Raw genomic sequence first — 12,783 nt, 5'->3', positions numbered from 1 at the left:
GAGGAAGAAGATGAGAGGATGGCGTTCCATCACTCCTTCTGACGGAGTGGCTGATTGGTGTTGCCGTGCCAATGCTGAGCTGCTGAGAAAGTGGTCATTGATGGATGGCTCGTTTGCAGGGTGATGTTTATTTTGTCATTAATTTGCATATTTGTATGTATTTGTGGTGCGGTTGGCTCCTGCTAGCAAGGATCAGTCCCCATCTCAATATGATGAATCTGGCTGTCTGACAAAATGGACAGCTTAGTGACAGGGACATCCAGCCGACACTCTGTCCCCATGACGGATGGGCTCATGCTAACACACAGCCAGATTAGAGATGAAATCCTGCTGCACCTTGACCTGTGGAGGAGGGGCTAGATAGGGTGTGCAGCCAAAAGTGTAATCATGCCATCCACACATTTAACCGGACTCATGCTGAAATGAAACATATAGAAGTACACAATAATGAATGGTCTTTCTTTCCCATTATGCACAATTATACATTCAAATCCAGATATCCGCACCCTCATCCATCTAAAGGCTGAAGGTCTGCTGTCTGCGCCCTCTTGCCACCAAGCCAGATTGAATGTCAGCCAGAATGTCAGACTATGAGAGATGGCAGCTCATCATGTCAGTATTTACAGAGGAACACTACTTCCTACTGAACAAAGCCTTGTTTTGGAACCTCTGTGTTTTCTCAAACACAGTACTAACAGTCCCAGGAGAGCACAAGTGTGCTTCCGCATACCCCCTCCATCAATAGGATGAAGAAATGCTGTGAAGGAAATACTGTGTAGGGAGAGATGCAGCATAAAGAGGAATGATACAGAGAAAGGGTGGTGCAGGGAGGAGAGAAGGGGCAACAGAAGAGGTTCCCATGGGGAGAGAAGCTGTCAGTCCCTAGGAGACTTCAAACGCACTACAGCCCTGTGATCAGCCTGCTCCCTGGCTCTCGGCTGACAGCTCCCTGACTGCGCCGCTTAGACTCCTTCATACACACACACAGATACACACATACACTCTTGCTTGCTACAATAAGAGCTCTCACACTCACTGACTTATCCACTCATACCACAACATATTCAAATTCCATTGACATACACAATCTCATGCTGATTCTCACAGATCGGTGACACATTTGTGCTGACATCCATCCTTACAATAACCTTGAACACTGCCAAAGTTCCCCTGTTGCAACTCTGTCAAGGACACTGCTTAGTCCCAAACTGTTGCTCCTGAACTGCTGGCTGAACAGAGGCAAGGTGGTGTTTGTGGTGGTGGTGATGTTAATAATGATGATGATGACTTATCTAAGCCATTACTCCTTTTCTGCTCAGGGCTGAGGCACCCAGAGGCAGATCCCTCCTGATGATGAATTCATTAGTGCACAAGATGAAATGAGTTGTCAGGGGCAGGGTTATGTATGGGAGGTGATTTGTGCTCGCTGCAGCACAGTGTTAGATCAGACTTGAGATCAGCTGGGTCGGCTTGCTGTAAATCTCCCATCTTTGCTGGCACAGGACTTCCCCACCCCTCTTGTCCGTGCCCCACCAAGCAGAGCCACTTTTCTGTCCCTCCCGTTGTCCTCACCCACTGATCTCACACTGCCTGGCGACTGCTAGCAGGTGGATAAACATTTGGGTGCTCTCAGAGTCCAGAGGAATGTTTGGGTGATTATGCATCACAAGTCATGTAGCTTCCTTCCATGTGCACAGCCTCTTAAGAAGCAAACAGCAGCCCCACCTTCAAAGAATTCAAACAGAATACAACATAACCCATTATTAATTTAACATAAGCCCACATCAGACTCTGGTGCATTAGTGTTGACCATACGTCGCAACAGCATAGGTCTTGCCTCTCAGGTGCGATGGTACAGTAGACCTGCTGGAGCACTGCTGCTGGGAATTTACTGGTTCACTTAGTGTACACTAGCTCTCTTGGAAAACATAGTCCCTTCTTTGAACTCCCATGGCGGCACTAGGTGTGCTTACATTTGTAGTGTATGGAGTGTTCAGTATGCGTGTCTCTGCACATGCTTGTGTGCATCTATTTGTGCCTGTGCGTGTGCATCAGTGTGTGTGTTTCTATTTGCTTTTTGTGAGAGCACACAAAAATTTGTATGCACATGCTGAGCATGCTTTTTCCATTTTTCACTGTATTTTTTGCATCCAAATATATGGTAAAAAGATCCAGGGTGACACAGAGAGCAGAAATAGGGGAAAGCAGGAGCTGGATTGACTGTGATAGAGATTTCAAAGTGGTGTGTTAGCTGTTGGGCAGTTTCATTTTTTATTTTTATTTTATTTGATTTTTTTTATCGTGAAGGAGAGAGCAGCAGGCGTAGGCTGTTTCTCCCATGTGTGGTCTCTCTTGAGCAGAGCAATGTTATTTTCTGCCATGCATAGAGGTTGGTTACATGCCAGAGAGAACGAGAGAGGAGAGAGAAATAAAGATAGAATAAAGGCAGCGAGAGCTTTGACTCAAAGACTGCTCAGTTTGACACATTTCTGTGAACACTAGTGGGTTTGCATCATTTCAACACAGAGGCAGGCTGACTTTGAAATTTATCTTTGTTGTGTTGTGATATAAAACTCCTTATACTCCATACCTCCACATGCACCTTGCAAGTGTGTGGGCATCTGTGGGTTTGGTGTGCAAACTGAGAGAGAGTGATTTTACAAAGTCTTCTCCACAAGGTGCACACCATCCAGGCTGCACTCTGAGGTCTATTCATTTTTAAAGTTGTGTTACAGAGAGTATTAGAAACAGCAAAAGTGCTCTCTCCGATTCTGTGAGATGAGGAAGCTTAGTGGTCCTCCTGGTTTCTCCCTGTTCGGTCCGAATGGATCTGGTCCTCTACCCTCAAAGAGCTCAGAGAAGAACAGGAATGCTCCACTGCCTGGCCCACTTTCATTTACGTTATATACAGTTTATCTGTGAAATCCAGTCTGACCCATATTTTGGCAGTGAAAATAGTTGGTGACCTTCTCTATGTTTCGCCCTCCTTATGAGAGCCAGGCTGTTGCTGTGATTAGTTCACTGCCTCCCAGCACTCCCCTGTCAGACCAGGCTCAGCTCCAGCCTCAACCGTAAACACATTTAGATACACACACATGCTGTATGTACACATGCATACAAATGCAGCACAGACGCCATGCTTTTCTTTCCCATGGCTTCCACTGGCTCCTCACCTGTCGCCCCAGGTCTCTGTCTCTTATACTCAACATGTGTGTATGACAGAGCCTGCGAGACTGCGGCCTCACTAGTTTGTTTGTTTGCTGCATTGACGGGTGGGTAACAGGGACGTGGGTGCAAGAAATTAGCACAAGTCAAATCAGATTAATTAATCCCCAGCTCAAACTATTAGCCGGGGAGTCGTGTTGAATTAAAAATCAAATTAGCCCTAGCGCCTGCCGGTAAAGCTGTGGTGTGTGCCTGCCAAGCTACAATGACACACACCCACAGAAGGCAGCCGCTCATGGGCTTCACTAGTGGACGGGCGGATGGATGGATGGATGGATGGATGGATGGATGGAAGGAAGTAGGTGCTCAAGGACTAGAGGCATGGGGGAAGGGGAGTTCAGTGACTTTGCCACCCAGTGTGGAAAGCTTCTCCTGGGGCACGGAGCTGGCTGTCTTCCACTGGGTGCTGCTCCACAGGCCTCACACCACTAACACTCAGCAGGCTTGGCTATGTCGCTCTAGTTAGGCCTTTAAGCAACACTTTACCCCAATGGTTTATATAACACACACACATTGTGAGCCTTGAACTGAAACCAGTTTTACACAGGCCCCTGTTCTTCAGTTTGACTCTATTAAAAACATGTAGAGAAGGGAAAGGGAAATTCTATTTTTATTAGTTATTTTATATTGTAATTATATTGTATTTATATTAATTTATGTAATCTATATATGTCCATTGGCCATTCTTCCTATCAGTAATAATAACATTGTGCTCATCAAATTAATTTCTGAAACTTCTAGTCATCAAGTAAAACCTGGCATAAAGTGTCCAATGATCATACAGTTTTAAACAAACCTACTGTTTAATCACAATCATTTGGAAGAGAAGATAAAGGTAAAAGAAAAAAATATTGCCCAGACTGTCTTTTGTAAACATCCTTCGGTTGCAGATCATCATTTTGACCTACCATTCTCATCATAGTTAGTTTTTCTACAATGAGGAACTTTTACATTTCAGGTGCACCATTTTTGGTTTTACTCCCAAATAAATTAGCTAAACCTTTGACTTGTTTCCAACATCTCTGATCGTTTAACTTATCTTGTTGCATTTGGACATGTATGTATTTGGGTATCGTGCATGTGTGCTTGCAAGTATGTGAGTGTGGCTTTGAGATGGATTGCAGGGCTGTGCAAAGAAGTAGCGGTCTCATCTATCATACAGGGTTGGGCTCCAAAACACACAACACTTGTTTGATTCAGAACAACATTCATTTCAATTATGACACATTAGTTCGGGGGGGGGGGGGGGGGGTTATTATGCTCCACTAGAGTTCCTATATTCCATTTATCATTCATGCTTGTATGGCTTGTAGCCCTTGATCATTGAAAGAAAGCAGTACGCAGCCTCAAGCAATTAGTATTATTTTCTTCATACTTTTAGTTTTCAGTTATTGGTTGTGATAGATGCAACATGTATGGGGCATATTACAGCAGCATAAGCAATTATTAAATTAGTAGAGTATTTGTACTAAATTATTATTCACATATGACCATATGCTGTTCTGTACAGTACTTTCCGTCTTTCAGCTGGTTAGAGCCATACTGGCAGCTCCTTCAGTGTGTGTGTGTGTGTGTGTGTGTGTGTGTGTGTGTGTGGCCTTGCCTTGGAGTTTTTGGATGATGGATGATGGATGCTGTGAGATATAATGGAAGCCTAAATGAAAGAGCAATTCTTCTGTGAATGTATGCATATAAGCAAGAATCAGTCAGGTTCTTAGAGCAGGGGCCTGAATACATACATTTTATCTATACACACGGCTTCTTTCACAGAACATCATATTGCACGCACTGTGAAAAACATGATAATGTAAAGACGTCTCTCATATACACTCGTGCATGTTCACCTACACACACATACTGCTCAGCAGATCTCCAGGTGTCCTTTACTGCCATTTAAACACTCTTTCATTCAAGTGGCAAACCTCTCCCCCTCGCTTTTTCCCACAGAGTCTCTTACCCCCTTTCCCCTGGCCACTGGCATCTTTCACCACCCATATTAACACACAGCTTCCTCCTGGCAACTCTATGCCGGACCCCTGCCATCACCCCAATGCTGCCAACCTGTCTCCATGGCAGTGTGATTGTCAGATGCTGAGATGGATGCCTATTTCAGCCAATGGCAGATCAGAGTCAGGTTGTCATGTGCCGTGAGACTCTGCAGTGGACCAGCTGAAGATGGTATTGGGGATAAAGGGTGAATGCAACACAACAGGCACACACAAACACACACACTCACATAGCATGGGATTATTCAGCAGCACAAAGCGTATGGGGTCCCTACCCAGGCTGTCAGTACTGTTGTGATGTATCATTTATGTTGCCATTGTGTGGCCTTCTCCTGCTACATGTTGACAGAGGCATTATTCTGGCTTTTGACAGATTCCCATACATTCACAGACTTTTAATAACACATGTTAATGCTCCAATAGGTTTATGACAGGTTCTGAAAATTGCCACATGAAATATGAGCCTCTAATGGGCCTGCTCTCCAAATTATCTGGGGTGGTATACTTTGAATTTCTAAGTCTGAGCAAGTGGGAGAATAATCACTGCTTATAAGGCTATTATCTGTCTGAGTGCGCACATACATACACACACCACAAACATGCACACAACAGGCCTGGAAGACAAAGGATGTGCATCATAAACTTTAATCTGTGCTTTCTAATGAGATCCACTTTTCTGTGTTTAATCAAAAAGTATACAGTGACTGGTGACAAATATAAATTCCCCAGACAAAAATCAAATCGCCTAATCTCCTTCCAGCACATTACACTACTTCATAGCGCTTTCATTCGTGCTCAGAGTAAACTCCCATGCACACACATGCATTTTAATATTCTGTTTGTGGTTGCTTTTCTGTGTGTATGTGCAGACATACAGGGCTATGTGGCTGTGTATTTATGGTTCTGTGTGTGTTTTCTCTAGCATTAAGGCATACATGAATTCATTAATAACAATCGTTCCAGTGAAGGGAAAACAGGACAGTTTACTAGATTTACTGCTGGTAGAAAGGAAGTCACATGCTCCCAGATTCCTCTTCCCTTTAGGGATTGAAGTGTATTTTCCCACTGCCTTCCTGTCAGCAATTCCTTAGTGACAGAGAGAAGGAGTTGGAAATGTAGCTTCACTGTCTTGAAATCATTTTAAAACCATTTTTAGGAAGAGATACAGTCAAATCAAACACAGACAGGTCACTTAAACTAATAGTTTCCTGTTGCTCCAGAGCCAGACATTGCTGAAAGACAGTTGTGGAATCACTGCAAATTCCAATAGCTATTTGCTACTGACCAGATGTCAAATGATGTGTATAAACTCTGAGTGATTCTGGTAAATGTGCACATCAATTTGAATGGTGCCTCTTGAATCCTCACAACTCTGCCACAAAGCCCATCTATCAGTTCTAATGCCAGTTAGACCGGCTCCTGCTGGTCCTACAGTGTGAAGCTGCTGCCAGGCTGAGCCATCGATTGCCCATCTGCTCCATCAGGGAGAATTCTCACTCCATGTATTTGACTTGTTTTGAGCTTGGCTGTGGAAAGCTCATTAGCTTTGCAAAGTGAGATATAAAGACAGATAAAAATGCACTGTCTAAGCAGGGAGTAAAGAGTACACAGACAGATGTGAATTGAAGTGTTTACATATTTAAAAGAGAAAGACTAGACGGAAGGGAAAAAATGGGGCAAAGTCTTTGTTACTGGAGACATGGGCGGACTGAACGTGAATAAAGAAAAGGCAGTGAACTTCCCACTTCCTTTTTATGGGGCGCTTTAAAAATTCACTGCAATTACCAGCATAGATTGATGTTGGGGTTACAGTCCTACAACCAACATATGACCCTTAAAATTCAGACACACCCATTTCCTGTGTTTCTATGTATCTGAGTGAGTGTGTGTGTGGGCGTGCCGGAGAATGCATGTATAGGCATTTGTGTGTGCATCTATATGTGTGTGTGTGGGGGTTCATATTTATGAAACATGCTCTGCCCAATCATACCGTGGGAGTTAGCAGGTCATCTTCCCTTGCCATTAATCACTGCCGACAGCTCATAAGTGCCCAATCTGCATGTGAAAGAACTGTGTGTGTTTGTGTGTGTGAGTGTGAGCGTGCATGTATTTGCATGTGTGCGTTTGACTGTGGATGTGTGGTTGCCTCGAAGATCTCCCTGTGGCTGCTTATTGAATTAGAAGTGGCCTTCACTGATACTTATCTAACATGCGGCATGAATGCATCACTGGTGGCATTTATACTGCAGCTACAGCTTAGGTCATTGTCAGCTCAGTAGGTGAGTTCGACATGTGGCTGATTGTGTGATAAAGAAACTAAATGTGGAGAACTCTCAGCCCCAGTTGATCAAGCATAAGGTGTGCCCACTGAAAACTAAAAGTTAAACATTTTTGCTTCACCATCACACACTAACTGTGGCTTTTAATTAATACAACTCCATCGAGTACTGATTAACAGGGAAGAGAATTTGGTGGATCGAGAATGAGAAAAGAGGAGATACACAAAGCACAAAATATTAACAGAGAAGGAAATAAGCACACAAAGAAAAATTAATATCCATCATAACTGTAGTTGTAACTCAGATCATCTAAGCAAAGAGTAAATTAATAAACAGTGTTTGTAGTTTGTGTGGCCCTGGTGCACAAGGACACAGGAAGGGCTTTGTTATACATTTTCATTTCACAATGACAAAAGAGGCTGTCTTTCTGTTTCTCTGCTCATCTCCCTGGACGGAACCAGGAATGTCAGAGCTTTCTTTTTTTCTCTCTACAGGTTCACTACAGCTTGTTGCTTTACTGGATCGTTTGGGATTTGGATCTCATTGAATAATAGTGATTTTTTTCTCTCCCTCTCTCCTTCTCTCTCTCTCCACACCCAGACATGAAAGGGACTAGTTTCGTTATTTGCATTTTTACGCCTGAGTGCATTTTTCAAGTGGGAATAGAAATGCTGTGAGTGGTGTCGAGTCCCAGCACTGCTGTGTCCTGGAGTGCATCAGTCTGCCTTTTCATCTTCACCCTAGCCAAACTGCTCACTGTTTTTCTTTAGCCATACCATCAGGTCCTCTCTCTCTGTATTGCTTTCTCTCTCAGTCTGATGCTATCTTCTTTATTTTCCTGATTTTCACACAATGTTATAGTCAATTTTAGTTTCAAATGTTAAGTTGTGTTTGTTTTAACCTTATTCAACAGTTACAGTAGCCTGTGGAACATTTAGTTATGGTTGTATTACAAGAGTTTGTCATAACTGTTAATGAAAAACCACTCTAACACTTAAGTTGTTGGTTCCTTTCCCACCTTTTTTTGGTTTGAATGAGGGATTTATTGTTTCTGTCCCTCTGTCCACATGAGCCATGTCCCTTCCTTCCTCCTCCTGCTATCTCCTCTGTTCATTCTGCTGCTCTTTCTGTTCGTCATTGCACCTTTCCAGATAGTTTTTTCATTGCCACGAGGGCTAAGCTTGTATTATGCACATCTGCAGGGATTCTCAAATTGCACCATGGCATTGTGGTGAGAAACATTCATAGCACTTCTCCTTCTCTTAGTCTGCCACAAAATTGGACAAAAAGTCCCAAAACTGTTGTCTTGACTGCCTTGGTTGTGGGAGTAAATGTGTGGCACATAACAGAAAGAAAATTGTTCTGAAAATGGCACTCTTTTCTGTCAGGGGGTAGAGATGTATGTGTATGTCAATGCATGCTTCCCTGAGTGCTTCAGAAGACCAGCACAGCTGCTGTATGTTGGCAGTAAAGACAGGGTGCTGAGGAGATCTTCCTCAAACAAACAACATAGCAATAACCCTAGACAGTAATGTGTGTTTATGTGTGTTTCCCGTGTGAGCGTGTATGTGTTTACTTAGGAGTAAATCGCGACCATTACACAGAGAGGTTGCAGCAGAGGTGATTGGAGAACAGCAGTATTAGTGGGTGATTACATCTCAGTCTGTTATTACACACCAGCAGCTCCTTGTAGGGCTGCTTTAGCTTGACACCTCATAAATCTGACACATTAGGACCACATGATGCATGTACTTGCACATAATGTCACAATATGTTGTTGTCACGTGAAAACCTCTTAAATCATTTAGCTTTGAAGATCATTCAGTTTGAACTCCAGTTAAAGAGTTTGATGTTTTCTCTACATGACTAGAAAATTTACAACCGGGTTGAATAAAACCTTTGGAAAACCCAAAGGGTAAAATAAACACATGTAAAAACAAGGTTGTTTTTCTTAGTTTTTCATCCGACAGCAATGATAACTAGGTTTGTTTGTACCGTCGCACACATACACATCAACATAAATTCTGCACAACGCTACAAATGAATACCAACACACAAATACACACGCACACACACACACACACACACACACACACACACAGCTGGCAGAGTCAAACAGACACATTTACGGTGCTGTCGACATTGTGCGTATTTATGGATGCAATCTGTGAAGTCAAATTTATTACTGTCAGAAATGGGTGGAATTATTTCTCTTTAAATAATTAGTTTTGAACCACACACGTAGACACAGACGCACACATACACAGTCTTTGCATATTGATTTGCACATCGATCCAGGGGATGTTAAAGCTCAGATGTTATTAATCATTGCTGATTATGTTTTCAGTGAAGTGATTTATGATTGAGGAGTGGAGAGAAGTAGAGGGAAGGGGGTTGTGTTTGAAGGTTTTAAAGAGCAGAGGCCGTCTGCCAGAGCGCTGCAGCTCAGAGCACATCGTCATACACAGATGGGACATCACATACATTTTTAAACTGGCTGAATGTGTTTGCTTCATGTGAACTGGACCACAATCTTACCTTGGTGTTGAATTATGACAGATGCCCAGATTATCTGCCCAGGAGATGCAAATGCATACTCTAGTTGTGTTACAATAGTTACTGCACAGTCACTACAAAGCCGTTTAGTTACAGTAAATTATTAAACTGTTCTGTATGTCTGCACAGTGATCGATGAGTCCAGCAGCATCCTGCCCTTGCCCTCTGTGACATGAAGGAAAGATTGTGTGACATGATGTCATTCCATCGGTGCAATCATAGCCAGACTCAGACCCTCATTATGTAGTGTCAGCTCACAGGGAGGGAGCAAAGAAGGAGGTGTCCAGAAAAAATGAATGATGAAAGAAGAGAAGGAGAGAGGAAAAAGAGCAAAGGAGAGAAGGTGTATGAGAAGTCAGTGTGAGGCAGGCAGCAGTGAAAGAAGAAAAAGGAAACTGCAGGATGCCAGTGGATGGAAAAATTAATAGTACAATGGCATGACATCAAACGAGTGAGGAAGAAGTAAAAAGCTAACGGAAAGAAGGGAGGATGGGGTAAGGTGGATATATATGTTCAACACTCCAGACATAGGTAAATGTCAGTACTCTGCCTTGTTTTCACTATTAACAGTTCCTTATATCACACAGGTCTTTGTGACTCTCTTAGTTTCAAAGTTTTAATTGTACACAAGTTGGTAGGTTTGACTTTGCCACAAATCATCTTGCCCAGCACACCATTTTTTATTTTAATGTGTTCCTACTTGTCTTCTTTCATTTCAGTACTACATAAAATCAACCTGAACAGACTTGCTTGAGATAGTTTTGGTAATCCATCACAGTTTTGTGAAAGTAACTCTATGAGTGTGCAGCAGTGTGTGTATTAATTTTTAAAGGCAGCTGGTGGGAAACTAGTGAGAGCTGGCTACCAAAAAACACATTTTAACCCAAGAGGCCATAAATTAAATAGAATCCTTTACACCACATCTGTGTAATTGTTTGTCATTGGGTGTGGCTTTCTGACATTGCAACTTATGAAGGCAAAGTTGTCGGGAGGCCCATGAACATTGACCACTGGCAGACCATAAAAATCACAGTCTTATAAATGGGCTCACCACACAATGATAATGTAACTTTTACCCCCATAAAAGCAAACATAACAAAGACTGTGACAAATTACTGTAACCTATGTCTTTGCAAGTTCATTTTAATGCTGTACTAAACTAAATGGAAACCAGCTGCTACCTGTAAGGTGAGGAATAACTCTGAAAAACTATGGTAGGCTTTAGTGAAATGTTTGTATTGGGAATGACTGAAAACCGAATGTCTTGTTGACACTCATTCACTTTCTATCTCTCTCTGTTTCACTTACTCTCTTCTCCTCTCTCCTCCAGGTGTGATACCAGAGCGTCAGTTTGGTGGAACCCAGTTTGTTTGCAGTGTGGTTGCTTCCCATGTTAGCCACCAGCCCTCCACCAGTTTCAGCTTTGTCTGGATCGCTCCACCACCTGGCACTGGCTGCGTCAACTTCCTGTAAGTCATGTGTGTGCATGTGAAGAAAAGAAAATGTCTAAGAGTGATAACACTGAGAAATTGCAAACGAAATAGCTTTGTGACACAGACTAGGACCTTTACAACTGCCACACATCTAACCCTGACATGGAAGTCGTAAACTCTAACAATAACATCCATTAATGTTGTGTGGCCACATATTACCCAGTGAGCCAGAGAGATCAGCTCACACCATGGGCGGTGTTTTCTTTGTTGGAGCCGCAGAAAGGATGTTTAAGGCCATCCTGTCATAGACAGCATGCATGCTGACTGGAAAAAGTATTAAACCAGGAACAGAGTTAGCGTGTGTGTTTATATCCTAATTACCTTGCCTGACATGGCCTGTGCAGCAGCAGGTGTGAATGCCTGTGTGTGTTTACCCTGCTGAGAATTAACGGAAATATCCCCATCCTCTCATTCAATGGGCTCCGTCACTCTTCTCATAGGAAAAAATGTAAGCCGTTGGTCAGATCCACCCTTCCCCCAAGGATGGGTGTGATGCACACAAACACACACACTTTTTGAAACAGAAGAAAATCATGTTTCGTTTCTTTATTATCTCTATTATTTCATTATTTTTTTTTATTTTCTTGTTTTCTTGGAAAGCTGCTCACCTTAATGTAATGGTGAGCAGCTTTCCACTCTTACTAGAACAAATGCTTTCTATTAGGGGCTTTATTATGATTTTTAGCCCACTGCAACACATTCAGGGGCAGTTACAGTTGACACTGCACAGTTGATTTAGCTTTCATTTCTATGTGTACATGTAACTTACTGTATTTCCCTGAAAGTAACATGTTGCTTGAGCACCTTTAGCTGTGTACATTTGAGAACAATCTTGGTCTTTCCTTTTTCTCATTTTGTCCCCCCCTTCCTCTGGTTTATCTTGCTCTTCATCATTTTCTCCATCTCTATCTGTTTTAAATACCATCTAACTCTCCTTCCCTCTGCTTCTCTTGGCTGGTGATTTACAGCCTCATGCTGATAATCAGTCAAAATGCAATTAGCAGCTGCTGCTGGAGCAACGTAGAGAGAAGGGGAGTATTCAGATGCCTCAGCCCCATGCAAAGTCACAGCAGCATAGCATCACATTACAAAGATCTTTAAGAAATTCACCCACAAATTTTACAATATTTATAAATTTGACTATGGCAATTGTCTGACTTTTATATCCAGAACAGTATACAGAACAGTGTATTTTTTAATGAAATCCAAAGAAGAAAACAGTAT

The 12,783-nt window shown here is 42.5% G+C and overlaps 1 protein-coding gene across 3 annotated transcripts in view; it reads left to right on the top strand.

Annotated features, from left to right (window-relative positions):
• Positions 1–12,783, top strand: part of LOC139631353 (reelin-like) — a 90,291-nt gene that overhangs the window by 23,717 nt on the left and 53,791 nt on the right. For all 3 annotated transcript variants that reach the window (XM_071495565.1, XM_071495558.1, XM_071495550.1), the window contains exon 3: positions 11,397–11,535. In XM_071495565.1, the coding sequence (XP_071351666.1) occupies positions 11,397–11,535 (139 nt within the window). The remainder of the gene's footprint in view (positions 1–11,396; positions 11,536–12,783) is intronic.

Source organism: Trachinotus anak, unplaced genomic scaffold, assembly GCF_046630095.1.
Source record: "Trachinotus anak isolate AG129_WGS33_773 ecotype Australia unplaced genomic scaffold, CSIRO_AGI_Tana_v1 ptg000002l, whole genome shotgun sequence".
NCBI classification, from domain to species: domain Eukaryota; kingdom Metazoa; phylum Chordata; class Actinopteri; order Carangiformes; family Carangidae; genus Trachinotus; species Trachinotus anak.
This window is presented reverse-complemented; position numbering and strand designations above follow the sequence as displayed.